At 47.7% G+C, this 25,263-nt stretch overlaps 1 protein-coding gene across 3 annotated transcripts in view; it reads left to right on the top strand.

Moving 5' to 3' along the window:
* RDM1 (RAD52 motif containing 1) overlaps positions 1 to 25,263 on the top strand; it is a 740,716-nt gene that overhangs the window by 486,832 nt on the left and 228,621 nt on the right. The window contains exon 7 of one of the 3 annotated variants that reach the window (XM_078645001.1): positions 5,207 to 6,988. The exons of 1 other annotated variant lie outside the window; for it this stretch is intronic. In XM_078645001.1, coding sequence (XP_078501127.1) covers positions 5,207 to 5,314 — 108 coding nt within the window. In that variant the 3' untranslated portion in view covers positions 5,315 to 6,988. Of the gene's footprint in view, positions 1 to 5,176; positions 6,989 to 25,263 lie in introns of those variants that run through there. One more of the 3 variants, XM_078645002.1, reaches the window with a different exon arrangement.

The following is a 25,263-nucleotide window of genomic DNA, read 5'->3' as shown; positions in this document are numbered from 1 at the left end:
TTTTATAAAATTGGTGTGGATCTCCTTTTTTGGTCGTGCGTCCCCTTATTGGTCAATGTTGTGCAATAAATGTCTTGCACACCTAAGGCAGCTTGCCCACACTACCACTAATAGAGCACTTTGGGTTTAAATTGAACCCTGTGCACTTCTGGGAAATCTCTGGTCTCTGTGCATGGTATAACCACCCCGTGGCACACCATATACAGAGCCAGCTTCCTTCAACTTTTAAAATAGAAAAAGCATGATTTCCTTTCAGAAACAGCTTTCGGTAAGTGTTAATGAAAGTCTAACTGCTGCCAGTAAACTATAGTGGACAGAAAGTAGTTCAAACTAGAGCACTTGGAAAGGCAGCACTATTAATACGTGCAGGGTCTGCTTTTAAGGGAGGTCAAATTTGACCGGCGCATGCAGCTGCACCTGGCGCTGAGCTAGGAGCAGCTGCTGTGAAAAACACTCTCTGCAGAGGTGGGCGCCCAGCAGTTTTCAGGCAGCAAAAAAATGTCCAGGAAAGAATGAGATGACTGCAGTGATTAAAGTTCCTATTGGAGAGAGATCCGGGTTTTAGTGGCAGTTGTGATTCAAGATAAACTAGCACAACGGGTTCATCAAATGCCTGCTGCAGAATTAGTACCATGCAGACGGAAAAGTATTTTATGCGGGTAGAGCACTGAGTTACTGCTTCTGTCACCGAGATTCTTTTGATACTTGCAATTCATTAGTTGTGCCACCTAATAACACAGTGCCCTATAAACTGTCATAAAAGAGCTCTACTGCGTGTAAACTGCATGGTATAGATTAGAATGTTATGTTTTTCCGCAGTCTTTCATTATCCTAATGTTGCTAAAAAGTGTTTGTTTGGGTAGAAATGCATTACTATAGCTCTACTACACACCCTTTACTACACTCTACTACTCACAAACACTCACTCAAATACTCACTCTTTACTACTCACTCTCTAATATTCTCACTACTACTTACTCTACAAATATCTAATACTCTATACTCACTGTACTACTCAATATCAACTACTCGCTGCTACTCACTCTACTACTTACTCTACTACTCTCTAATACTCCCTACTCACTTAAGTACACAAAAAAACTACTATACAGTACTCACAATAACTCTATTACACACTCTACTACACTCTCTACTACTCACAAATACTCACTCACTCAAATACTCACTCTTTACTACTCACACTCAAATATTATCACTACTCACTCGACTACTTACTCTACAACTTCTTACAACTGTCTACTAACTGTAATACTTAATATCAACTACTCGCTACTACTCACTGTACTAAATAGCATCTAATGTATAGTACTTACTGTAATCCTGTACTACACACTCTGCTACACTCTACTACTCAACATTACCCACTCATTAGTCACTCTATACTACTCACTCTTTATTACTGAAACTAAAAATACACTTTGTATATGTAAGGGTGTGACTGTGCATGTAAATGTGTGTGGCTCTAGGACTCTTTACTACTCACTCTTTAATACTCACTTGCTCTCTAATACTCTCTTTACTAATCACTCTCTCCTACTCACTATCAACTACTCACTCTACTACTCTACTACTTACTCTGTGTGGGTGCAAATGCAATAGGTCTCGCATTTGCAAGCGATTAAGCTATTGGCATTGTAAATGACAATGCCATTTATTTATGATTTAAAAACTAAAAAAAAAAGTCATGAGCAATGCCAATAGCTCTACCTTTAATAATGCAGAGACCATTCCATTGTAAATGCTTGTTTCTTTTTTGAAAGGTGGGGTGGGGGGAAGGGAAGGGCTTCCAACATCCCCATTTTAGGATGAGTCTAGACAGCCCATACGCTGTCTTGAAGACCTCTAGTAGTCTAAAGGACTTAAGTCCCGTCTGCTGCCTTGTATTGCCCCTCTTCTTTGCTGCTTCAAAATTGGTTCAAGCAGTAATACCTCACATCCGTTTTTCGTAGAACAGCACCGACCGACTACAGCTTATTGGTTCATCCCTCCAGTTTGGGGGCATGCTCCTGGTTGAGATGTGCCTTTAGATCCCTCCATTCTCCAAGCTGGTCCTTACATTTTTGTAGATAAATGCCCTTTTCTAGTGTATATCCGATCCACGATGACTTGGGCAACTGGATTCCCTGGAGTGCCAGGCTCTGTACCTACTGCGGGCAGATTTCGAGCACCCTGCGCCCACCAGTACATCACTTTTTGAGATGTATTGGTGGCGCAGGGGGCTCCTCTATATTTACAAGGACAGTAAAAGCCACCCTGCGTGACTTTTCCTGTCCTTGTAAATACGGCTCCTTTACACGCAGCACTTGGCGTTGAATGGGCGTTCCGTGAGTGTTGCTGTGGGTGTTTCAACGCAACACCCATGGAACAAGACACATCTTCAGATTTATGAGGAATCGTAATCTGGAAAAGTGTTTGAATGCTACGCCACCCTAGAGGTGGCGTAGCGAGGCGCAACGAGGAAAATTTTTTTAATTTCTCCCCGTTTTATTTCCTCTTTCAATGCGTGCTGCATTCTGCAGCACACATTGAAAGAGGAAAATGCATGTAGTGATTGTTTTTGTGCAGAAGGTGCCCATTACTGCACAAAAACAATCTGCCCACGACAGACACCCTGCACCATGATGCAAGGGTGCCTGTGAAGGCGCATGACTACAGTTTGTGAGCCAGTGCAGGGGGAAGCACAGAGATGAAACATATTGTAAATATGTTGCATCCCTGTGCTTTGGAAGTGCCGCAGCGTGGCACAGCCAAAGGGCTTGCGGTGCAGCGCTGCGCCACTTCCTTGTAGATCTGCCCCAGAGTATCTAGCCTGATCGCTTGCAAGTATAACATGCTATTTCCTGTTTTTCACCCTGGCCTTGTGTTCCCCGAGGAACAGGCTTGCATAAGAGGGGTTGGCCTAACGGCTAAGGCGCTCGACCTCGGACCTGGGGATCTGGGTTCGAGTCTCGGTAACGACGCCAAAAACCCCCTGTGATTCTGGGCAAATCACTTAATCTCCCCGTGCCTAAAAAATGAAAGTGTGTCCTCATGTAACATAACTGGTGCTATGTAAAGCGCTCTGATAACTGATTCGGTTCGGTTCTTGTTCGCGCTATATAAAACTCTGGAAAAAAAAAAACGACACCAGCCACTTTGGTAGGTATTTAATCCTGCCTTTGCGCTTCTCCAGTCAAACACTGTTAATATATGGCCTACTAGTATGGATGATGTGATTCCTACACCTTGTAATCCTCTTTGTGTTGTGTACCATTTCTTAGACTGATTAACACATCTACGATTCATTGTCTCTGCATATTGTGTGTAGTAAAGTGCTCTGACACCCTACACTAGTATGAGTAGTGTGAGAAAAAACATGAAATTGATGTGAGAGAGGGGCAGTGGAGAGATCAGGGGCATTGGCGGAGCGTGATAGTAAGATAACCTGTGGTCAAAGTGGTCATTGTAGCACCAGGTACCACCATTGCTAATGCCAGCCCTAAGAGAGTGCTCCAGTGATGTCTGTCATTGTGCTGTTTGAGATTGATGGCATACTAATGTATAGATAAAGGGCAGGAGTTGGAATTTCTAAATCGTGTTAAAAGGTTTTTATGTAGCCAAGTTACAGTGGCCTGGCTATTTTACACTGTCTGTTTGGAGAAACCAATGAATGTTTTAAATTGTCCATGGTACTGCAAGCAGCTCAGCTGTAATTGTCAAAAGAGATGTAAAATCATGTGGGATGATGTGAGGAGGATATGTAATGGACTTCACTGCTTAGTTTTGCTCACAAGAAAATGTCAATCTAATTTTCACACATTTGGTTGTTGAATGTCACTCAGTACACTAAAATCATGAAAATGTCACGTATTCGCAAATGCAAACCTTGGCAGCTATGATCCTTTAATAAGTTCAGATCAGTATTAGCACTGACACTGAATTAGAGCACATTGGCGGATTTAAATTCCATATACCCTTGAATAACCTTCTAAAGGAAAAAACTGTGTACGAGAAATGAATAGCGAGGTTGGAGCTCCCTCTCCTGCCAACCTGGCCTTTTGTCAATTTAGGAAGAAACTAACAGAGTGAGCCAGAACACAGCACAAACAGTGAATTGATCTTTCCAGATGCCTATCATATATATTTATCAAAATTGGATGGAAATTCAGTATCCTAAATGCCAAAAAATATCACATTGGCTCATTGATGCAAATAAAAAAAAGGCGGTATGACGCGATTAATGTTGGGTGCATCATAGTACTTTTTTAAAATTTTATTTATTTTACTTAAAGCAGGGGTGCAGGAGAGGGACTGCAGAGACATGCATTCAATAAGAGTGTATGTCGAAATTTTTTTAATTAGAGTACCTGCACTGCAGGAGCCCGTGGTTGAAGGGCATTGTCCACTGTAAGCAGTACTTGGTCCAAGCTCCACGGCAGGACGTAGACTTGAAGAGCAATAAAATAGAGGCGAACGAGCAAGAGGTGCTGGCCAGGCCAATAGTAAGGAAGGAAACGAGTGACGTGGGTGCCAGCCAAAGGTAATTAAAGTGATGTGGGACCCACGTGAGAGCCAACCAATGGTAGGCAAAGGTAAGTAATAGGTGGACACTAAGTCCCATTTAAGATTTTGTTTTTTAATACAAGAGATTTCACAAGCGCTGTGCAGGCGAAAACTAAAAAGGAATAATGTCCCTGATCCATCAACAGTCCAGTAATGGAAGCCATTTTACAGTGCATTATTTAAGGGGGAAGAGTAACTCTTATCGATGGCACACGTCAGACAGAACATGCCCACATTTCTCTAGGGTATAAGTAGAGAATATTCTTCACGGGGAGAAAATATTTTTCATTGAGAAAAGAGAAAGGTTTCACTCAAAATGGACTTTTGCAATGTATTTGTCAAACATAAATGTAGATCTGTTAAATTTATGCAAACTAAAATGCTTTCATATGTGAAACACTGAACCTGAGACTACTGTTGTCCAGGAATGCACTGTGAATCGGAATTGTGAAAATGACATTTATTTAAGGCTAGGCGTGATTCTTGCAGGGGTAAATATCTTATTTTTTTTCTTTTATTTAATTTTTAAGATTAGAGCCTTGAAACTCATATTAGCTTTCTGAAACATGTGAAGAAGCATATTGATATATTTAAATGTTTATTTATCTTTTAGCATACTTAAAATTATTCAACAAATTTCCAGGTGAATGACCTGTCCTGGATGCAGCTTAACGAGGACGGTGAAGAAGAAATCTTGTGTGATTTGAGCTTTGATGAAACAGATATTGAAGAATTAACTGACGTCTGCTAGGCCCTTGAAGACTTTTCGTTCTCTTGGTACTAATATCTACCGTGAGCTGTGAGTGAAGAAACACAGCGACTTCTCCAAGCTGAAAATGGACGCCCTTCTGTTTGTTGTCTGATATTTAAAAATTCCCTCTTGATGATGGAAAGGGTCCTGGCAAATGAGTCGTGTTAATAGTTGCACCAAACACATAAGCTCTGTGACTAAGAGGTGCAATTCCTGCAGAGAGCTGGTTGGGAATGCATGTTGATGCTATGAAAAGTATTTTCTGCCTCCTCGTTGGACTATGCAGAATAATTCACTCCTATTTCTAAGGATAGTAAGACTCCCCAGTATGTGGTATTATGTGGTAGGAGAGAAAGATCTGTGCCATTAAGAAATTGCCTGCCTTGCTCTCAAGTTCAATTTTGCCATTATTGTTCAGCTGGAACATTTGTGACATTAGAAGGACTATTGTTTAGTTTGAAGTGCTTTGAAGCACTATAATTGATGTATGTGTTCTTGTAATATCGTGTAAATACATTTTAGTCTTTTGTTTATAATTAAACATGCAATGAAGAACATTATTCCCTTGAATATGAAAAACATAATAATTTCAATTGTAAAGTCATGATAAGGGTCACAGTTGATCTTTTGTATACTACAGATCCGCAAAGATGGCCGTGAGTAGTCTAGGTTAGAATGTTACTACAGCAAGTAAACACAGTTAAGAGATAGATGTTCATGCATTTGCAGGGATAGTGATTGTTACAGAGGATTGGAGGAAGAGCATTAACGTGGTGGTATAGGTGGGCAATTTCTGGTTCCCTAGTCTGGCCAGAAACTGAATAACCAGTGGTGGAGACTTAAAATGTGATGCACTTCCTAAGGGGGAACATACAGTCTTCTGTACCACTGCCTAAAATCATTTTGCAGCTAATATTCATAGTTTAACCAAAGGCGTGGAAGGATGTTTAGACCTAGTAACTTTTTACCAACACTTCTGTACTTGAATGAGCAAGAAAATCAGTGGTGTGGAATTCCTATGGCCAGATGCCCGGGACATATTGTTTGGGGTCAAGGACAAGAAGTTTTCATGTTAATTTTGACCTTGGGACAAGTAGGACCAAACCCCTGCAGCAAAAACCCTTTAGCTGCCAGATAAAACTACCACGTAATAATTGTGTCCATATGTTGCTGCTATTCAAACTTGTATTTATGGTTCATTAATACAAAGCCTTTATTGTTAGGGGGAGCTCTATAATGAAATGCTGTAAGTTCAGACTGCACTACTGACAGTGGTTCCAGTATAAAAATGTGTATATTAGTTTGCAAAGTTTAACAATATAAGGCTACTTATTATGCTTCCAGGATGCTCTCTGATTAGATGTAAATATATACAAAAGCTTGAAAGCAAGATTGAGGATTTTTTGCTTTCAAAATAAAATGTTATAAATAATGCACCTAGGAAAAAAACGTTTTGCTAAACTACTGTGAAATATTTGGTACCTTTTTTTGAAGCATAGTTTAGCAAAATGTGATAAAGCATTCTAGTATTTCCCGAAAATATTCTTAATGGAAAATCACTGTAGCCAGTTGCAAAAAAGTATGACACATGAAAATAAAGAAGCATTGGCACAGCCAATAGGTATGACATTGGTGGTCAGCCTTTTGGTTATGTCAATGCGTGTCTTGTTTTGACATTGGCTTTGTAAAACTTTATTGTTGTGGAGCTGCCAGGCTCTTGGTATAACAAACATTGGCGAACGCAAAAATACTTTTGGTCTCAAGAACCACACACTTAGTTCAAAATGGGGTGGAGTGTTGTAGAATGCACTAGCGGCAACCCTAGCAGTACAACACATTGTCATGTCAGCTTTTGAGTCCACTGTGAAGTGGGATTGGTTGTTTAGCCTGCCCCTGTGTATTTATGTATGTATGTATGTATGCATGTATGTGTGTGTGTGCCTGTGTTTAGATCCTAGGGCCGAGAAGATAACGGGCGGCATAGAGTACCTACAAATTGTTTTATTCTCAGCACCACGCATTACTACTACAGCTTTTGAGGATAGGAGGAGTTAATATTCCTCATCCTGGTTCATTTTCAGAGCGGAGTGAACAAAGTAGGGCATGGGCACTGCTTGGCTAGCATTACACAGGAGCAGTCTAGCTAATTTTCTGTGCAGCTCCTATCCCTAACATACCCATTCAGTCTATAGGTGTAGAGTACACCCTTATGTTGAGTTTCCAGCTGCCCTCTCTTGTGGTGCAGTGTTAAACGTAATCTGACAGATTTGACCCTAAATAGTGATATCCTGCCTTCAATACATGACTTCAGCATATTTTGCAGGAAAATAAGCAAATGCATAAGGTATATAAAGTGACAACGGTTGTACAGTTCCAGGTGTTTTTCTTTAAAACGGAGATCATTGATATATTGTATATATATCGCGTGTATGATTGAATGTGCTTTTATCATAGCTCAAACCTGGCCGAAGGCAGCTGACCACTGTACAGTGTCAAAGGCAAGGAAACATTCAACAAATGATCTGAAAGGTAGCCAATTTGTGGACTGTTGATGCATTATGATGTAACGTGCTTTAAAAGATGTGCAGCTTGAATACTTTCCTGAATTGAACCACCGTTGTGACAATCCTGCTGGACAGGGGCATGTTGTTTAAGATCCTGGGTGCCTAGAAGAAAAAGCATGTTCGAGGCATATGAGCTGTAGATCGTATATTTGTGCGTAGATCGCATCTGGTGTTGGGGTCGGATGTTTGCACTTTGTATTGTAGAAGTCTTTGTAGTCACGAGCTAGATGACTCCTCCTTTGGTTAGTAGTGCGCATGGGTATAAACTCCATCTCCAGACACGAGAGTCAACACTGCCAGGCCTGTGCTTCCTTCAGGTCCAAGAAGATCATACGTGATCGCTGGGCTTGACGTCATGAAATTTCTAGATCAACCGTTTCGGCCCCATGCAACATCTTCGATGCAGGCCCTGATGATCCAGAACAAGAGACAGGAGATGAACAAGCCAGCGTCTCCGAAGCCGATGAATCGGATTCAGAAGACCAGACATTTACTCCAGGTCAACAGAGCGCGAGTACTGACATCGACGTCCCTGCCCTGAAAAAACACAAGGCTCTGGTAACACCTTCACCTTCGGGTCTGGGTCGACACTGTGAAAATACTTCAGAAGCCCCTGGCTCCGAAGTCCACAAAGCCTTCAGGCAGCTCGGGATTGAGCCAGCAACACCACAGTGCTGAGAAACCATCTTCGGCACCGAAACAGAAACCCAGCGTACTGTCGACACCAGACTCTTCGACACCAAAACATAGTCAACCCAAGGCTTCGGATCCAGAAAAACATTTGAAACCTTCGGAGCCGAAGAAAATGTAGGAGTTGAAAACTCCACCTAAGCAGAAGGAGACTTAAACCCCTCCTAAAACTAAAGACGACAAACCAAAGCACCACTTGGAACCTAAGTCCTCGGTGCCGAAAAAAGACAGTGGCTCAAAAGAGCTGTTTTATCCAGATCCACCAGGTCCTAAACAAAAAACACTCCATATCGACCCCGTTACCAGTTAGGTCCCTTCTATACCACCTAAAAAGAGGAAATTGGACACCTCAGAGACATCTGAAATACCCTTGAAGAAAGAAGACTCAGCCACTTCACCTAGGAGGCCTTTTTCTCTACCTCCAAAGCTTCCAAAAATAATAATCTCTCCAGCACACTCTCCAGTGCCTCCTCTTTCACCTACACCACAAGATGATGATGAGGATATAGGGGGTGGGGATGAGGACATAGACCCACCACCTGATAATGATGATACTGATGATGACACCCACAGTATCCCACCTCGTGACTTGTGGGATGATTATAATGTCCCAGCTCTACCTGAGCCAGATGTATTTCCCTCTAGGCCATCCCCTCCGCATGACAACATAGGGTTTGCGCAACTAATAAATAGAGCTGCACAATATCATGAGGTGCCACTTCACTCAGACCATTTGAAGGAAGATTTTTTTTATTAGGGACCTTCTTGCAGACACAACTATCAACAAATACTCTCCCTATGTGATGTGATAATGTGGTGGTCTGACCAGTCACATGGTTGGATTGAGTCAAGATGGGTGGCGTCATCTTTGGAGATAATGAGGTCAAGGATAGAGCCTTTGTCGTGAGTGGGGCTGTTGCAGATTTGGGTTAGGTCTAAGGTGTTGAGGAAGATTTTGAGACTGTTAACCACGGAGTCGTTGTGATCATTCCAATGAAGGTTGAAGTCACCAAGGAATATTTGTGTGTTTTGTCGACCCAAATTAGTTGTGATCGTGTCCATGATGTGTTCAATGAAGGTGAGGTTGTCCCCCGGTGGGTGGTAGATAATATGTAGAGAGCATACAGAATTGTCCTCGCTATTGACGTCGAGGCATATGTGTTCACAAGAGGAGAATGTAGGGGAGATGGCTCTGGTTACTGAAAGGCTATTGCGATAAATACATGCTATTCCACCTCCTGTCTTGACAGGCCTGTCTAATCTGATGTTGTGATAGTTAGGGGGAACTAGAATGACGATGAGGGGGAAGAGGATTCAGTTAGCCAGGTTTTGGTGAGTATGGAAAGGTCTAGGTCATGTGCGATAATGAGGTCGGCTATGTCAGATGCGTGTCTGGAGGCAGATCTGCAGTTAAGTAGAGTGCATTTGAGCCGTGGGCTGAGGGAGGTGGAAGGGTCCAGAGTGAGGGTGATTGTTTTCAGATTATTAGGGATAGTGTCTCTAGTGTTTTGTGTGGGGGGCCTGTGCAGGTCGGAGAGGATGGTGGGAATGGGAAGGTGAGTGGTGAGTAGTGAGCTATTATGAGGGGGGGCGTGTGAGGGTTGGAGTGGATGGAAGGGGTGGGAAAATGCGAGGTGGCTATGTGGGATGGGGAAAGGGTTCGTAGGAGTGTAGTAGGACCCGTATGTCATATCGTGTCAGTGGATTGGTGCACCGGAGAGGGCGGTTGGAAGAATTAGGGGCAGGGATAGAAGTCCAGTGGGGGGGGGTTGGGTTTGTGTAAGCGTGTGGGATGGGAGGGGTTCTTACGGGATGGCACGGTACTCGGTGGAGCGGGGAGCCTAAGTTGACGAGAGAACAGTAATTTGAACGTTTGCAGCTCGTCTTTGATTTGTTGAAGGGTTGAAATGATCTGATCGAGCATGTAGTTAGGAGCAATAGTGGTGGGGGTAGTAGGAAAACCAAGGGTAGGTTGAAGAGAGTTGGTGCTGTTCGATGTGTGTGTGGAAAGGGTATGGGTGGGGGGGGTAGAGATTTGGATGAGAGTAAGATGTGGGTGTGGAGGATGTGGGGGTGGGTGGAGGAGGAAGAGGAAGAGGAGGTGGAGTGGGGGTTTCCCTGGTGGGTACATGGGTGATTGTCGTGATGGGGAGAGGAGGGGGTGATGTGGTAGGGGAGGGCGGTAAAGGGGAAAGGGTGACTTGGGGTGGTATAGGAGGGGGGAGCTTGGGGTGGTGTGGTAGGGCGGGGAGGAGGCGAGGGGGGTGCAGGAAGTGAATGGGGGTCGTGTACTGATGTGGGGGGAGGAGAGGGGCTTAGGCGAGAGAGGAGATGGGGTGGTGAAGAGGGAGGGGGTGGAAGGTGAGAGAGGGGGTGCGTTGGTGGCGCGAGGGGAGGAGGTGTGGGAGGTAGCGGGGTGGGGGGCAAGTGGGTGGTGATAGAGAAGAAGGGGCTAGATGTGAGATGTGGGGGGGTGGTGATAGAAGGGGGCGATTTGGGCAGAGGAGATGTGTGTTGTAGGGTAAGCTCGAGGGCTTGAGGGTAGCGTTGGGCTGTGTGCAGCCAGGGTTATGGGGGGACGGGTGTTAGAAGGGCGATCCCAGGGGGAGACAGAAGGTGTCTGACTGACCACCCGAGACCCCCTTTTCCTGATGGAATTGGCCGAGCGCCGTCGAGAGGCCTCCTGGGCGAGGCTCCTCTCCTACAATCGTAACAACCGAGCAATCACACCACTACAAAGGGACACCACACGAGAGTAGATTCTTGAGAGTCTTTATATCAGAAATAAAGGCAGATTCTCGCAGCAATATGTACAGAGGGATCGAGAGATCCTTAAAGTCTCGGTATCAGGGGGAAGGGGGTAGTGGGACAGTCTGGGTACCAACTGGTACTAGGATACCCGGCGCACAGCTCTCAATCCTCGAGCTGGGGGGTGCAAGGAGCCCCGACAGAGTCAGCAGGGCTCTGAGGTTGGTTCAGCTTGGTCGGGCCGCGACAGCGTCAGCAGGGCTCCGAGGATGGTTCAGTTTGGTCGGGCCGCGTCAGCAGGGCTCCAAAGGTGGTTCAGCTTGGTCGGGCCGCGACAGCGGGGCTCCGAGGATGGTTCAGTTTGGTCGGGCCGCGACAGCGTCAGCAGGGCTCAGAGGATGGTTCAGCGAAATCGGGCCGCGACGGCGTCAGCAGGGCTCCGAGGTTCCAGATTCCAGGCACAAGAGTTCTTATCAGTATCAGCCGCGACGAGGTCAGCAGGGCTTCGACTCCAAGATACAACTGGAGTCCTAATCCAGGGCTGGCCCAGATATAGGACTGGAGTCCTTTGATGTCCGGACCCTCGCGCCTGGGGGTCAGAGGGGCCGGGATGAAGATGTCCAGACACCCAGCAGGGGGGTGGAGTCAGCGCCCAGGGAGGCCGGAGGGCGATCGATACCAGGTGTCCGGGGACGGCTGGCGGGCCATCGAAACTCCCCTCCTCCCGGATCCGTCAAGTGGCCACTCTACCACCTGGGCGGATCTTGGTGCCTCGATGTCAGGGCTTCGCTGGGGCCGCGGCCGGGGTCGGGCCGAGGCCATGTGCTCGGGACTTGATGTGGTAGCTGGACCTGCAGAGTTGGGGCGAGCATGGTTCGCCTGGTTCCAGGGGGAAGAGCCGTTGGTTGCCAGGGGGGGCTGTTCTCGTCGAGAGTTCGTGGAGAGTAGTGTCAGGGGGGCCACAGCGGGTCGATGGCGGGCCGGTGTCGTCCAGGGCCCGCCATGCGGGAGGGGTAGGACCACGCCACGAGGCCGGGTCCAACAACGGGGAGGGAGGGTAGGGAGTTGAGTAGGTGGTGGTGTGCGAGGAGGGGGCTGGGGGTGCGGGGAGGCAGGGTGGAGATGGGGCAAGCGGAGGGTGTACTAGACGTGGATAGAAGGGGGTGAAGCAAGGGGGATAGGGGCGCGAGGGGAGGCTACCTTCTCTTTAATGGTTGGAAATAAGGTATCGAATAGATTAAGGCTGCGATCTGTGGACTGGGTGAGGATAGTGCCATTGTTGTAAATGGTGATGGTTGCTGTCGCTTGGAAAGATTGTGATGGGGTAATGGACAAAATAAGACCATGTGCGGACTTCCTCGTGGAGGAGAACGTGAGTAGGGTAAGGAAGGCTTTCCTCCATTGTGCTCTGCGTTTGGTGTAGAAGATGATATCGGTGGTCATGCGTTCAATACGGGGTGAGAAATAGGGATCTGCAAAGGGGGTTTCTGGGTGGGTTTTCAAAACGTTGTGTTTAAAGGTTTTGGCAGATTTTTTCGAGAGTTTAAGGGGGTAGTTGCTTATGTATGTGTGGGTGCCGGAGAGTTCCATGGAGGGGAGTATGGCGTAGGTAAAGTGAAGTTCAGGGGAGGGAAGAGCGAGGTTACATGGAGGGGAAACAGCTGGAGAGATTGTTCCGAGATTGCCTGCCGAGAGGATAGTAGTGGAGAGTGTAAGTGGGGTGTCTGTGGGGGGGCTGTCCTAGGACTAGTCAGTATTGGTTAGAGAGGGCCAGTATTCACAGGAGGGAGGGGAGAGGCTAAGTGGGAGGTAACAGCTGAAGAGATGTACCGAGATTGCCTACCGAGAGGTTAGTCTAAGAGTAGTCAGAGACTAGTCCAAGATGGCCGACAGCTTGGAGAGGAGAAGGTAGTGGCAGAGTAGTCCTATGTCTGTTTCAATGACCGGTCCTATTTCTGTTATGAATAGGGAGAAGGTAGAGGGAGTGTGGTCCTATGTCTGTTTCAGTGGTGGGTCCTATCTCTGTTGTGATGATTTGGGGGACAAACAATGGAGCTGGGATAGATCAGAGGCTGGGGTAGCTGTTTAGGAACTATGAAATTTATTTTATGGCTCGGCCATTTTGGGCAGAGGTGAGGAGGAAAAACAAGGCAATTCAGATTCATTAAACTAGAGTGGGCGATAGTAAGCTAATGATGGTGCCAATGAATGAGGCAATAGAGATATAAACACTGACAATGCTAGGAATGAGGCCGGTAGTTGCTGGTGGGGGGGGGAATACTGAGCCGGATTATTCAAATTATACAGAAGTTATGGTGCTGGTAGATTTTTGGGGGCGTTTGGGAAAGCGTCTCATTGTTGCTCACTGAGGCTTACTTGTTACGTTGGAGTCCTCTGCTGTCCAGCGGGGGTCCGTTGCACCCGCAATTAGCGCAAACAGTCTCTCATTGCTTCCGGGACAGTTTCCTCAGGGGAGACCTCTTTGCCAGCTTCCAGTCCTCACCGGGGCAATGCGACGGAGCGGTCCCGACGATTGGGGGCGGGGTGAGGTGATCCAAGCGCTGCCCTGCGATGTTTGTGGAGCCAGGTCTCGGGCATTAGTAGAACCACTCTGTGAGACGATGCCCTGCGATGTTTGTTATGGCTGAACCTTGTAGCTGCCTTCGACACAATTAAACATCTACGGATAATAGGAATATTCTGGGATCAGGAAGTGCCCATGTGAAGGGCGTCTGTTGAAAAGGTAGGATAACAATTCAGTGGCTTTGCCAATGAATCTGATTCTAGACAGTGTTTGGCTATGGTGGGATATTTAATTGTGTCGAAGGCAGCTACAAGGTTCAGCCATAACAAAAGGCGGGCGCATGTTCATCTGTGGTGAGGAGGGCTTCTGCAGTGTGCAAGGTAGCTGTCTCCATTTGGTATCCTGATCAAAAGTCAGCTTGGTAGATGTACAGAAGATGGTTTTTGCTGTTGTGATCTTGAAGTTTAGTATAAACAGATTTTTCAGTTCTCTTGCCGATGAAGCACAAGTGAGTGGTTGGCCAGTAGCTTTCAACGTCATCCTGGCTTAATGTAGGTTTCTCAAGGAGCCTGTTTTGAGAGCTTCTTGGAAGATGTCTGGTGAGGGAAGCTTTGACAATGTTTATAGAGAACTTTGATGAAGAATGAGGATAAGAATCTTCAAAGAAGGTAGCTTTGAGGGATTGAGTATGCCGACAAGATCTGAGCGAGACCGTGCTTTGGAGACTGACTATTGCTGCAAGAAGGAGTGGGCCTAAGAAAAGATGCAGGCTTGGTGTTGTTGCTATGCTATTAGATCCTTTTTACTGAAAAAGAGGTTAATGGCATTGCACTTGTTTGTGGAGTGTGGGATAGGTGAGTAAGGCAAGAGGTTGATGTAGTGCTTTACCGTGGTCATGTTCTGCTTCTGTCGGCAGCATCATTGATGGTGTTACTATAAAACTTTGGCTTGTAATCGCAACCCTTTCTATCACCACCATGCCCCCCAGCGCCCAATGCAGTCAGGACCCCAGACTTGAGAAGATAGGCATAAACAGCTACATAATCAGCTTCCAAAAATACGACTAAATCTATGAAACGTAGACTGCTCAAAGCCAATCCTGAAACCCTTACCTCTGACCCATACTTCTGCCCAAAAAAGGAGCCATTACCAATGACCTTTTCTTCAATACGAAAAGAAGAGCGCAGTGGAGAATGGCATTGCAAACTTTACTCAGAATCGTTTCAGCTAAGAAATTTCCTCACGGTATAAGACTCTTAGTTAAGTTGTCACGCACTTTCAGTGCTAATGCCACCATATCCATATACAACAATGGGAATATCCTAATTCAAGCCTCCGATCAGAACCTGAACCTATTTGATGACAGATTCTCCTTCATTAAAAAATCACTTGACACTCCAAATCACTCTAGGAACGTCCTTCCACTAACCTTGCCATAGGACCGTCTAGATCTCTCTCTAAGTTGCCACAACCACCTATTGATCGGCCCGCCTACACTCAATAGTACAAATAGTGTCCCAGCTCTGCCAAATCTGGGCCCTACAGACTCACCCACCATCTGACGAAGACACGGGCTGAAACATACCCACTCCCTTAATACTGGAGCAAAAGATATCCAGAGCTCCGATCACCGTCACTTCATTTCCCCCACTCCTGGTTCTCTTCCACCCTCTCCAGAGCAGGCCCTTCCTCCTAGCTCTTCCCCACATAATTCCCTCTTTACACAGAAGGCTCGCCCACACCCCTCCGTGAATACTTTTCCCCTTGTCCCCCCCAACACCAAAAGACCCCCCGCTCACTCTCTAACCCTCAACGTTCAAACCCTTCGGCCCCTCGACCCAAACCACGGCCTCATGCCAACTCTAGCGCTATATTACTGTGCTCTCCAGCACAGCAGAGACGGAAATCCTCCTCAAGAGACTCCACCTCCACCCCCCCACCATCGTCCCCTCTCCAGGGACCCCTCTACCTCCACCCTAGCGAACAACCCCCCTCCTCCACAAGAACTATGAACCAGAGTCTGAACCTGCATCTAAGCTCAAAGAAATTAACAGAGAACTTCTAAAACTCTTAAGCTGGCATTCAAAATCTTCTTAACATCACCTCAGACCTGGCACTTGACCTTGCCTTCAACAAGACCTCGCAGGGGTCCCAGCATTTGATCAGGCCTTACTCCTATGTACCATCTCCTTTCCCCAGGGTACCGTGTGACGCTAGGCAAAAACCCCCAAGCCAAGACTGGATTTCCACTCCCTACGCCAACGCTCTATCTAGACCCACCAGATCCAAAAATCATCTATCTGAATCAGATATTCTCCCCCTCCTCCAAGCCTACAACTCCTCACTTACCGGCATCTTCGTACCCACTGGAACGGCACAAACCGCCCCTGCAATGGCGCCTAGATCAACTAATCTTGAGCGTGGCAAAACGATGCCAATACAAAGCGTCCCAGCCTCAACGCTAACGCATTAGGCATTAATAACCTCATGCACATACCCATTACACAGCCCCTCACTGACCACAAACCACACCTGAAATGCAGGTTACTCAACTGTAGATCAGCTGTGAAACATGCCACAGACCTTGCCGATCTCATCCTCGCCCTGGATCTAGACCTCCTTATTCTCACTGAAACTTGGCTCACCGACTCCTCTGGTCCCACCCTTCACATGCTAGTCCCTCCAAGACACAACATTATCAGACTCGATCGTGTTAAGAAAACAGGTGGTGGCATAGCCTGTATCTACCACAACTTTCTCTCAGCAAAACAGTCCCCTTCAGCAAATCTCTCATCCTGTGAATATTTATCCATAGACATCACTAGCAATCTTAGACCCTTATGCAGCCTGCACATCTTCAATCACCGTCCAGGTGACAACCTTCCTCTAATTGAACAAACTATGGAAACCGTCTCCTCCAATCAGGTACGACACTGCCCCCAGATCTTCCTTGGTGATTTCAATATCCACTGGAATGACCCACATGACCAGGCGGTAAACAGTCTCAAAAACTTCCTAACTGACTTGACTCAATTCTGTGACTAACCCACACACAATTTAGGATCGACCCTCGATCTAATCATCTCCAATCCCAACTCCATACAGCTCGAATCTATCCTCCCCTGTGACTGGTCTGACCATCACCTGATCACCTTCCGTATCCTAGAAAATTGGAATCCCAAAACATCACAACCAGTCTAAAACAAAAACATTGGAAAAGAACACTCCAAAATTCAAACGTTAATGAGCGTTTAGCTCGCTGCAATATTTCCCTACTGCCGCCTGCAAACATGGCTGACGTGCATGACCTCACGAAGCACTATAACAGCTCCATGTTGTCTGCCCTGAATGCAACTGTCCCCCTTAAACTAAAAAGAAAAGCCATCAAAGACTCCAAACCTTGGTTCAACGACAGCCTAAATGCTGACAGACGCAGCATGAGACTGGCAGAACACGCTTTGAGATGCGCTCCATCCATTGATCTACTAAAAATCCTGAGACTAAAAAGGAGTAGATACAACAAACTCATCAGAAAGGCAAAAGCAACCTTCTTCAAATCACAACTGGACAAAGCAAAAAATCGTCCGAAAAGGTAATTTGAGCTGATTAAGTCCCAATCCAATACCACTCCTAATGAATCCCCTCTCATCTCCTGCCCTCAGCCTGACTGTAATGACGTTGCAGACTTCTTCCTTAAAAAGGAGAGTAAGATCGAATCAGATCTAAAGTCTGCCCTGATTGATCTCTCACCCTCTTTTGACTCCTCCTTACACTCGTCCCCTCTTATTCCGTCCTGTCACTCCACTAAAAACAGTGCCTCTTGGAGTCAATTCGCATCCATCAACGACACTGCCATCTTTAGCATCCTCTCAACCCTGAAACCATCAAATAACTTCACTGATCCCCTCCCCTCCAACTTCTTTAATGAAATGATAGGATCACTGGTCCCACTCTGGTCCAAGATCATCAATGAGACTCGCCTGCAAGGAGTGATACCTGACTGCCTAAAGGAGGGTCTAGTTCTCCCCATTCTCAAAAAACCCACAGCAGACCCTGAAGACATGAATAACTATCGGCCAATCACAAACATCTCTACCCTGGCAAAACTACTTGAGAAATGTGTACACGAACAACTGCGCAAACACATTGAGCAATTTCAACTGCTCGACCAATTCTAATCTGGTTTGCGTCCTGGCCACAGCACCGAAACGGCCATCACTCATATAGCTGACGACGCGCTCATCCTGCTTGGCAAGAATGAGTCTTGCCTACTCATACTACTTGATCTCTTATCAGCATTTGCCACTGTCAAACATGACAATCTACTGAGCTTATTGGAATGTTGGATGAGGCTCAGGCACTGTTCTAAAATGGTTTGCCTCTTTTCTCAAAATAGAACTCAGAGAATCAAATCCAATCAAACACTATCCAACTCCAGTCCCTGCTCGCTGGGTGTCCCCCAGTGATCCGCACTCTTCCCCACGCTCTTCAACCTCTTCATGGAACCACTCACTGGAATCCTGAATTGAACCACCGTTGTGACAATCCTGCTGGACAGGGGCATGTTGTTTAAGATCCTGGGTGCCTAGAAGAAAAAGCATGTTCGAGGCATATGAGCTGTAGATCGTATATTTGTGCGTAGATCGCATCTGGTGTTGGGGTCGGATGTTTGCACTTTGTATTGTAGAAGTCTTTGTAGTCACGAGCTAGATGACTCCTCCTTTGGTTAGTAGTGCGCATGGGTATAAACTCCATCTCCAGACACGAGAGTCAACACTGCCAGGCCTGTGCTTCCTTCAGGTCCAAGAAGATCATACGTGATCGCTGGGCTTGACGTCATGAAATTTCTAGATCAACCGTTTCGGCCCCATGCAACATCTTCGATGCAGGCCCTGATGATCCAGAACAAGAGACAGGAGATGAACAAGCCAGCGTCTCCGAAGCCGATGAATCGGATTCAGAAGACCAGACATTTACTCCAGGTCAACAGAGCGCGAGTACTGACATCGACGTCCTTGCCCTGAAAAAACACAAGGCTCTGGTAACACCTTCACCTTCGGGTCTGGGTCGACACTGTAAAAATACTTCAGAAGCCCCTGGCTCCGAAGTCCACAAAGCCTTCAGGCAGCTCGGGATTGAGCCAGCAACACCACAGTGCTGAGAAACCATCTTCGGCACCGAAACAGAAACCCAGCGTACTGTCGACACCAGACTCTTCGACACCAAAACATAGTCAACCCAAGGCTTCGGATCCAGAAAAACATTTGAAACCTTCGGAGCCGAAGAAAATTTAGGAGTTGAAAACTCCACCTAAGCAGAAGGAGACTTAAACCCCTCCTAAAACTAAAGACGACAAACCAAAGCACCACTTGGAACCTAAGTCCTCGGTGCCGAAAAAAGACAGTGGCTCAAAAGAGCTGTTTTATCCAGATCCACCAGGTCCTAAACAAAAAACACTCCATATCGACCCCGTTACCAGTTAGGTCCCTTCTATACCACCTAAAAAGAGGAAATTGGACACCTCAGAGACATCTGAAATACCCTTGAAGAAAGAAGACTCAGCCACTTCACCTAGGAGGCCTTTTTCTCTACCTCCAAAGCTTCCAAAAATAATAATCTCTCCAGCACACTCTCCAGTGCCTCCTCTTTCACCTACACCACAAGATGATGATGAGGATATAGGGGGTGGGGATGAGGACATAGACCCACCACCTGATAATGATGATGCTGATGATGACACCCACAGTATCCCACCTCGTGACTTGTGGGATGATTATAATGTCCCAGCTCTACCTGAGCCAGATGTATTTCCCTCTAGGCCATCCCCTCCGCATGACAACATAGGGTTTGCACAACTAATAAATAGAGCTGCACAATATCATGAGGTGCCACTTCACTCAGACCATTTGAAGGAAGATTTTTTTTATTAGGGACCTTCTTGCAGACACAACAATCAACAAATACTCTCCCTATGTGATGTGATAATGTGGTGGTCTGACCAGTCACATGGTTGGATTGAGTCAAGATGGGTGGCGTCATCTTTGGAGATAATGAGGTCAAGGATAGAGCCTTTGTCGTGAGTGGGGCTGTTGCAGATTTGGGTTAGGTCTAAGGTGTTGAGGAAGATTTTGAGACTGTTAACCACGGAGTCGTTGTGATCATTCCAATGAAGGTTGAAGTCACCAAGGAATATTTGTGTGTTTTGTCGACCCAAATTAGTTGTGATCGTGTCCATGATGTGTTCAATGAAGGTGAGGTTGTCCCCCGGTGGGTGGTAGATAATATGTAGAGAGCATACAGAATTGTCCTCACTATTGACGTTGAGGCATATGTGTTCACAAGAGGAGAATGTAGGGGAGATGGCTCTGGTTACTGAAAGGCTATTGCGATAAATACATGCTATTCCACCTCCTGTCTTGACAGGCCTGTCTAATCTGATGTTGTGATAGTTAGGGGGAACTAGAATGACGATGAGGGGGAAGAGGATTCAGTTAGCCAGGTTTTGGTGAGTATGGAAAGGTCTAGGTCATGTGCGATAATGAGGTCGGCTATGTCAGATGCGTGTCTGGAGGCAGATCTGCAGTTAAGTAGAGTGCATTTGAGCCGTGGGCTGAGGAGGGAGGTGGAAGGGTCCAGAGTGAGGGTGATTGTTTTCAGATTATTAGGGATAGTGTCTCTAGTGTTTTGTGTGGGGGGCCTGTGCAGGTCGGAGAGGATGGTGGGAATGGGAAGGTGAGTGGTGAGTAGTGAGCTATTATGAGGGGGGGCGTGTGAGGGTTGGAGTGGATGGAAGGGGTGGGAAAATGCGAGGTGGCTATGTGGGATGGGGAAAGGGTTCGTAGGATTGTAGTAGGACCCGTATGTCATATCGTGTCAGTGGATTGGTGCACCGGAGAGGGCGGTTGGAAGAATTAGGGGCAGGGATAGAAGTCCAGTGGGGGGGGGTTGGGTTTGTGTAAGCGTGTGGGATGGGAGGGGTTCTTACAGGATGGCACGGTACTCGGTGGAGCGGGGAGCCTAAGTTGACGAGAGAACAGTAATTTGAAGGTTTGCAGCTCGTCTTTGATTTGTTGAAGGGTTGAAATGATCTGATCGAGCATGTAGTTAGGAGCAATAGTGGTGGGGGTAGTAGGAAAACCAAGGGTAGGTTGAAGAGAGTTGGTGCTGTTCGATGTGTGTGTGGAAAGGGTATGGGTGGGGGGGTAGAGATTTGGATGAGAGTAAGATGTGGGCGTGGAGGATGTGGGGGTGGGTGGAGGAGGAAGAGGAAGAGGAGGTGGAGTGGGGGTTTCCCTGGTGGGTACATGGGTGATTGTCGTGATGGGGAGAGGAGGGGGTGATGTGGTAGGGGAGGGCGGTAAAGGGGAAAGGGTGACTTGGGGTGGTATAGGAGGGGGGAGCTTGGGGTGGTGTGGTAGGGCGGGGAGGAGGCGAGGGGGGTGCAGGAAGTGAATGGGGGTCGTGTACTGATGTGGGGGGAGGAGAGGGGCTTAGGCGAGAGAGGAGATGGGGTGGTGAAGAGGGAGGGGGTGGAAGGTGAGAGAGGGGGTGCGTTGGTGGCGCGAGGGGAGGAGGTGTGGGAGGTAGCGGGGTGGGGGGCAAGTGGGTGGTGATAGAGAAGAAGGGGCTAGATGTGAGATGTGGGGGGGTGGTGATAGAAGGGGGCGATTTGGGCAGAGGAGATGTGTGTTGTAGGGTAAGCTCGAGGGCTTGAGGGTAGCGTTGGGCTGTGTGCAGCCAGGGTTATGGGGGGACGGGTGTTAGAAGGGCGATCCCAGGGGGAGACAGAAGGTGTCTGACTGACCACCCGAGACCCCCTTTTCCTGATGGAATTGGCCGAGCGCCGTCGAGAGGCCTCCTGGGCGAGGCTCCTCTCCTACAATCGTAACAACCGAGCAATCACACCACTACAAAGGGACACCACACGAGAGTAGATTCTTGAGAGTCTTTATATCAGAAATAAAGGCAGATTCTCGCAGCAATATGTACAGAGGGATCGAGAGATCCTTAAAGTCTCGGTATCAGGGGGAAGGGGGTAGTGGGACAGTCTGGGTACCAACTGGTACTAGGATACCCGGCGCACAGCTCTCAATCCTCGAGCTGGGGGGTGCAAGGAGCCCCGACAGAGTCAGCAGGGCTCTGAGGTTGGTTCAGCTTGGTCGGGCCGCGACAGCGTCAGCAGGGCTCCGAGGATGGTTCAGTTTGGTCGGGCCGCGTCAGCAGGGCTCCAAAGGTGGTTCAGCTTGGTCGGGCCGCGACAGCGGGGCTCCGAGGATGGTTCAGTTTGGTCGGGCCGCGACAGCGTCAGCAGGGCTCAGAGGATGGTTCAGCGAAATCGGGCCGCGACGGCGTCAGCAGGGCTCCGAGGTTCCAGGTTCCAGGCACAAGAGTTCTTATCAGTATCAGCCGCGACGAGGTCAGCAGGGCTTCGACTCCAAGATACAACTGGAGTCCTAATCCAGGGCTGGCCCAGATATAGGACTGGAGTCCTTTGATGTCCGGACCCTCGCGCCTGGGGGTCAGAGGGGCCGGGATGAAGATGTCCAGACACCCAGCAGGGGGGTGGAGTCAGCGCCCAGGGAGGCCGGAGGGCGATCGATACCAGGTGTCCGGGGACGGCTGGCGGGCCATCGAAACTCCCCTCCTCCCGGATCCGTCAAGTGGCCACTCTACCACCTGGGCGGATCTTGGTGCCTCGATGTCAGGGCTTCGCTGGGGCCGCGGCCGGGGTCGGGCCGAGGCCATGTGCTCGGGACTTGATGTGGTAGCTGGACCTGCAGAGTTGGGGCGAGCATGGTTCGCCTGGTTCCAGGGGGAAGAGCCGTTGGTTGCCAGGGGGGGCTGTTCTCGTCGAGAGTTCGTGGAGAGTAGTGTCAGGGGGGCGACAGCGGGTCGATGGCGGGCCGGTGTCGTCCAGGGCCCGCCATGCGGGAGGGGTAGGACCACGCCACGAGGCCGGGTCCAACAACGGGGAGGGAGGGTAGGGAGTTGAGTAGGTGGTGGTGTGCGAGGAGGGGGCTGGGGGTGCGGGGAGGCAGGGTGGAGATGGGGCAAGCGGAGGGTGTACTAGACGTGGATAGAAGGGGGTGAAGCAAGGGGGATAGGGGCGCGAGGGGAGGCTACCTTCTCTTTAATGGTTGGAAATAAGGTATCGAATAGATTAAGGCTGCGATCTGTGGACTGGGTGAGGATAGTGCCATTGTTGTAAATGGTGATGGTTGCTGTCGCTTGGAAAGATTGTGATGGGGTAATGGACAAAATAAGACCATGTGCGGACTTCCTCGTGGAGGAGAACGTGAGTAGGGTAAGGAAGGCTTTCCTCCATTGTGCTCTGCGTTTGGTGTAGAAGATGATATCGGTGGTCATGCGTTCAATACGGGGTGAGAAATAGGGATCTGCAAAGGGGGTTTCTGGGTGGGTTTTCAAAACGTTGTGTTTAAAGGTTTTGGCAGATTTTTTCGAGAGTTTAAGGGGGTAGTTGCTTATGTATGTATGTGTGGGTGCCGGAGAGTTCCATGGAGGGGAGTATGGCGTAGGTAAAGTGAAGTTCAGGGGAGGGAAGAGCGAGGTTACATGGAGGGGAAACAGCTGGAGAGATTGTTCCGAGATTGCCTGCCGAGAGGATAGTAGTGGAGAGTGTAAGTGGGGTGTCTGTGGGGGGGCTGTCCTAGGACTAGTCAGTATTGGTTAGAGAGGGCCAGTATTCACAGGAGGGAGGGGAGAGGCTAAGTGGGAGGTAACAGCTGAAGAGATGTACCGAGATTGCCTACCGAGAGGTTAGTCTAAGAGTAGTCAGAGACTAGTCCAAGATGGCCGACAGCTTGGAGAGGAGAAGGTAGTGGCAGAGTAGTCCTATGTCTGTTTCAATGACCGGTCCTATTTCTGTTATGAATAGGGAGAAGGTAGAGGGAGTGTGGTCCTATGTCTGTTTCAGTGGTGGGTCCTATCTCTGTTGTGATGATTTGGGGGACAAACAATGGAGCTGGGATAGATCAGAGGCTGGGGTAGCTGTTTAGGAACTATGAAATTTATTTTATGGCTCGGCCATTTTGGGCAGAGGTGAGGGGGAAAAACAAGGCAATTCAGATTCATTAAACTAGAGTGGGCGATAGTAAGCTAATGATGGTGCCAATGAATGAGGCAATAGAGATATAAACACTGACAATGCTAGGAATGAGGCCGGTAGTTGCTGGTGGGGGGGGGAATACTGAGCCGGATTATTCAAATTATACAGAAGTTATGGTGCTGGTAGATTTTTGGGGGCGTTTGGGAAAGCGTCTCATTGTTGCTCACTGAGGCTTACTTGTTACGTTGGAGTCCTCTGCTGTCCAGCGGGGGTCCGTTGCACCCGCAATTAGCGCGAACAGTCTCTCATTGCTTCCGGGACAGTTTCCTCAGGGGAGACCTCTTTGCCAGCTTCCAGTCCTCACCGGGGCAATGCGACGGAGCGGTCCCGACGATTGGGGGCGGGGTGAGGTGATCCAAGCGCTGCCCTGCGATGTTTGTGGAGCCAGGTCTCGGGCATTAGTAGAACCACTCTGTGAGACGATGCCCTGCGATGTTTGTTATGGCTGAACCTTGTAGCTGCCTTCGACACAATTAAACATCTACGGATAATAGGAATATTCTGGGATCAGGAAGTGCCCATGTGAAGGGCGTCTGTTGAAAAGGTAGGATAACAATTCAGTGGCTTTGCCAATGAATCTGATTCTAGACAGTGTTTGGCTAAGGTGGGATATTTAATTGTGTCGAAGGCAGCTACAAGGTTCAGCCATAACAAAAGGCGGGCGCATGTTCATCTGTGGTGAGGAGGGCTTCTGCAGTGTGCAAGGTAGCTGTCTCCATTTGGTATCCTGATCAAAAGTCAGCTTGGTAGATGTACAGAAGATGGTTTTTGCTGTTGTGATCTTGAAGTTTAGTATAAACAGATTTTTCAGTTCTCTTGCCGATGAAGCACAAGTGAGTGGTTGGCCAGTAGCTTTCAACGTCATCCTGGCTTAATGTAGGTTTCTCAAGGAGCCTGTTTTGAGAGCTTCTTGGAAGATGTCTGGTGAGGGAAGCTTTGACAATGTTTATAGAGAACTTTGATGAAGAATGAGGATAAGAATCTTCAAAGAAGGTAGCTTTGAGGGATTGAGTATGCCGACAAGATCTGAGCGAGACCGTGCTTTGTTATGTTATGTTATGTTATTTAATTTTTTATATAGCGCACGGCGACTCAAAAAGAGTATCCCGGCGCTTTTTGGTAAAGGAATGCTGCATCATAATAACATAACACGTTTAAAAGAGGGAAATAAAACAAGGAGGACCTGGAAACAGACAAAATAAGATCTACTGAGTAAACAGCCAAGTCTTAAGATCCTTTCTAAAAGCCAGTAAACTGGTTGCTCCCCGCAGAGAAAGCGGCAGGGAGTTCCACAGCT

Source organism: Lissotriton helveticus, chromosome 5_1 (genome assembly GCF_964261635.1).
Source record: "Lissotriton helveticus chromosome 5_1, aLisHel1.1, whole genome shotgun sequence".
Lineage (NCBI taxonomy): Eukaryota > Metazoa > Chordata > Amphibia > Caudata > Salamandridae > Lissotriton > Lissotriton helveticus.
Note: the sequence above shows the minus strand (reverse complement) of the source record. Positions and strands in the feature narration are given on the sequence as shown.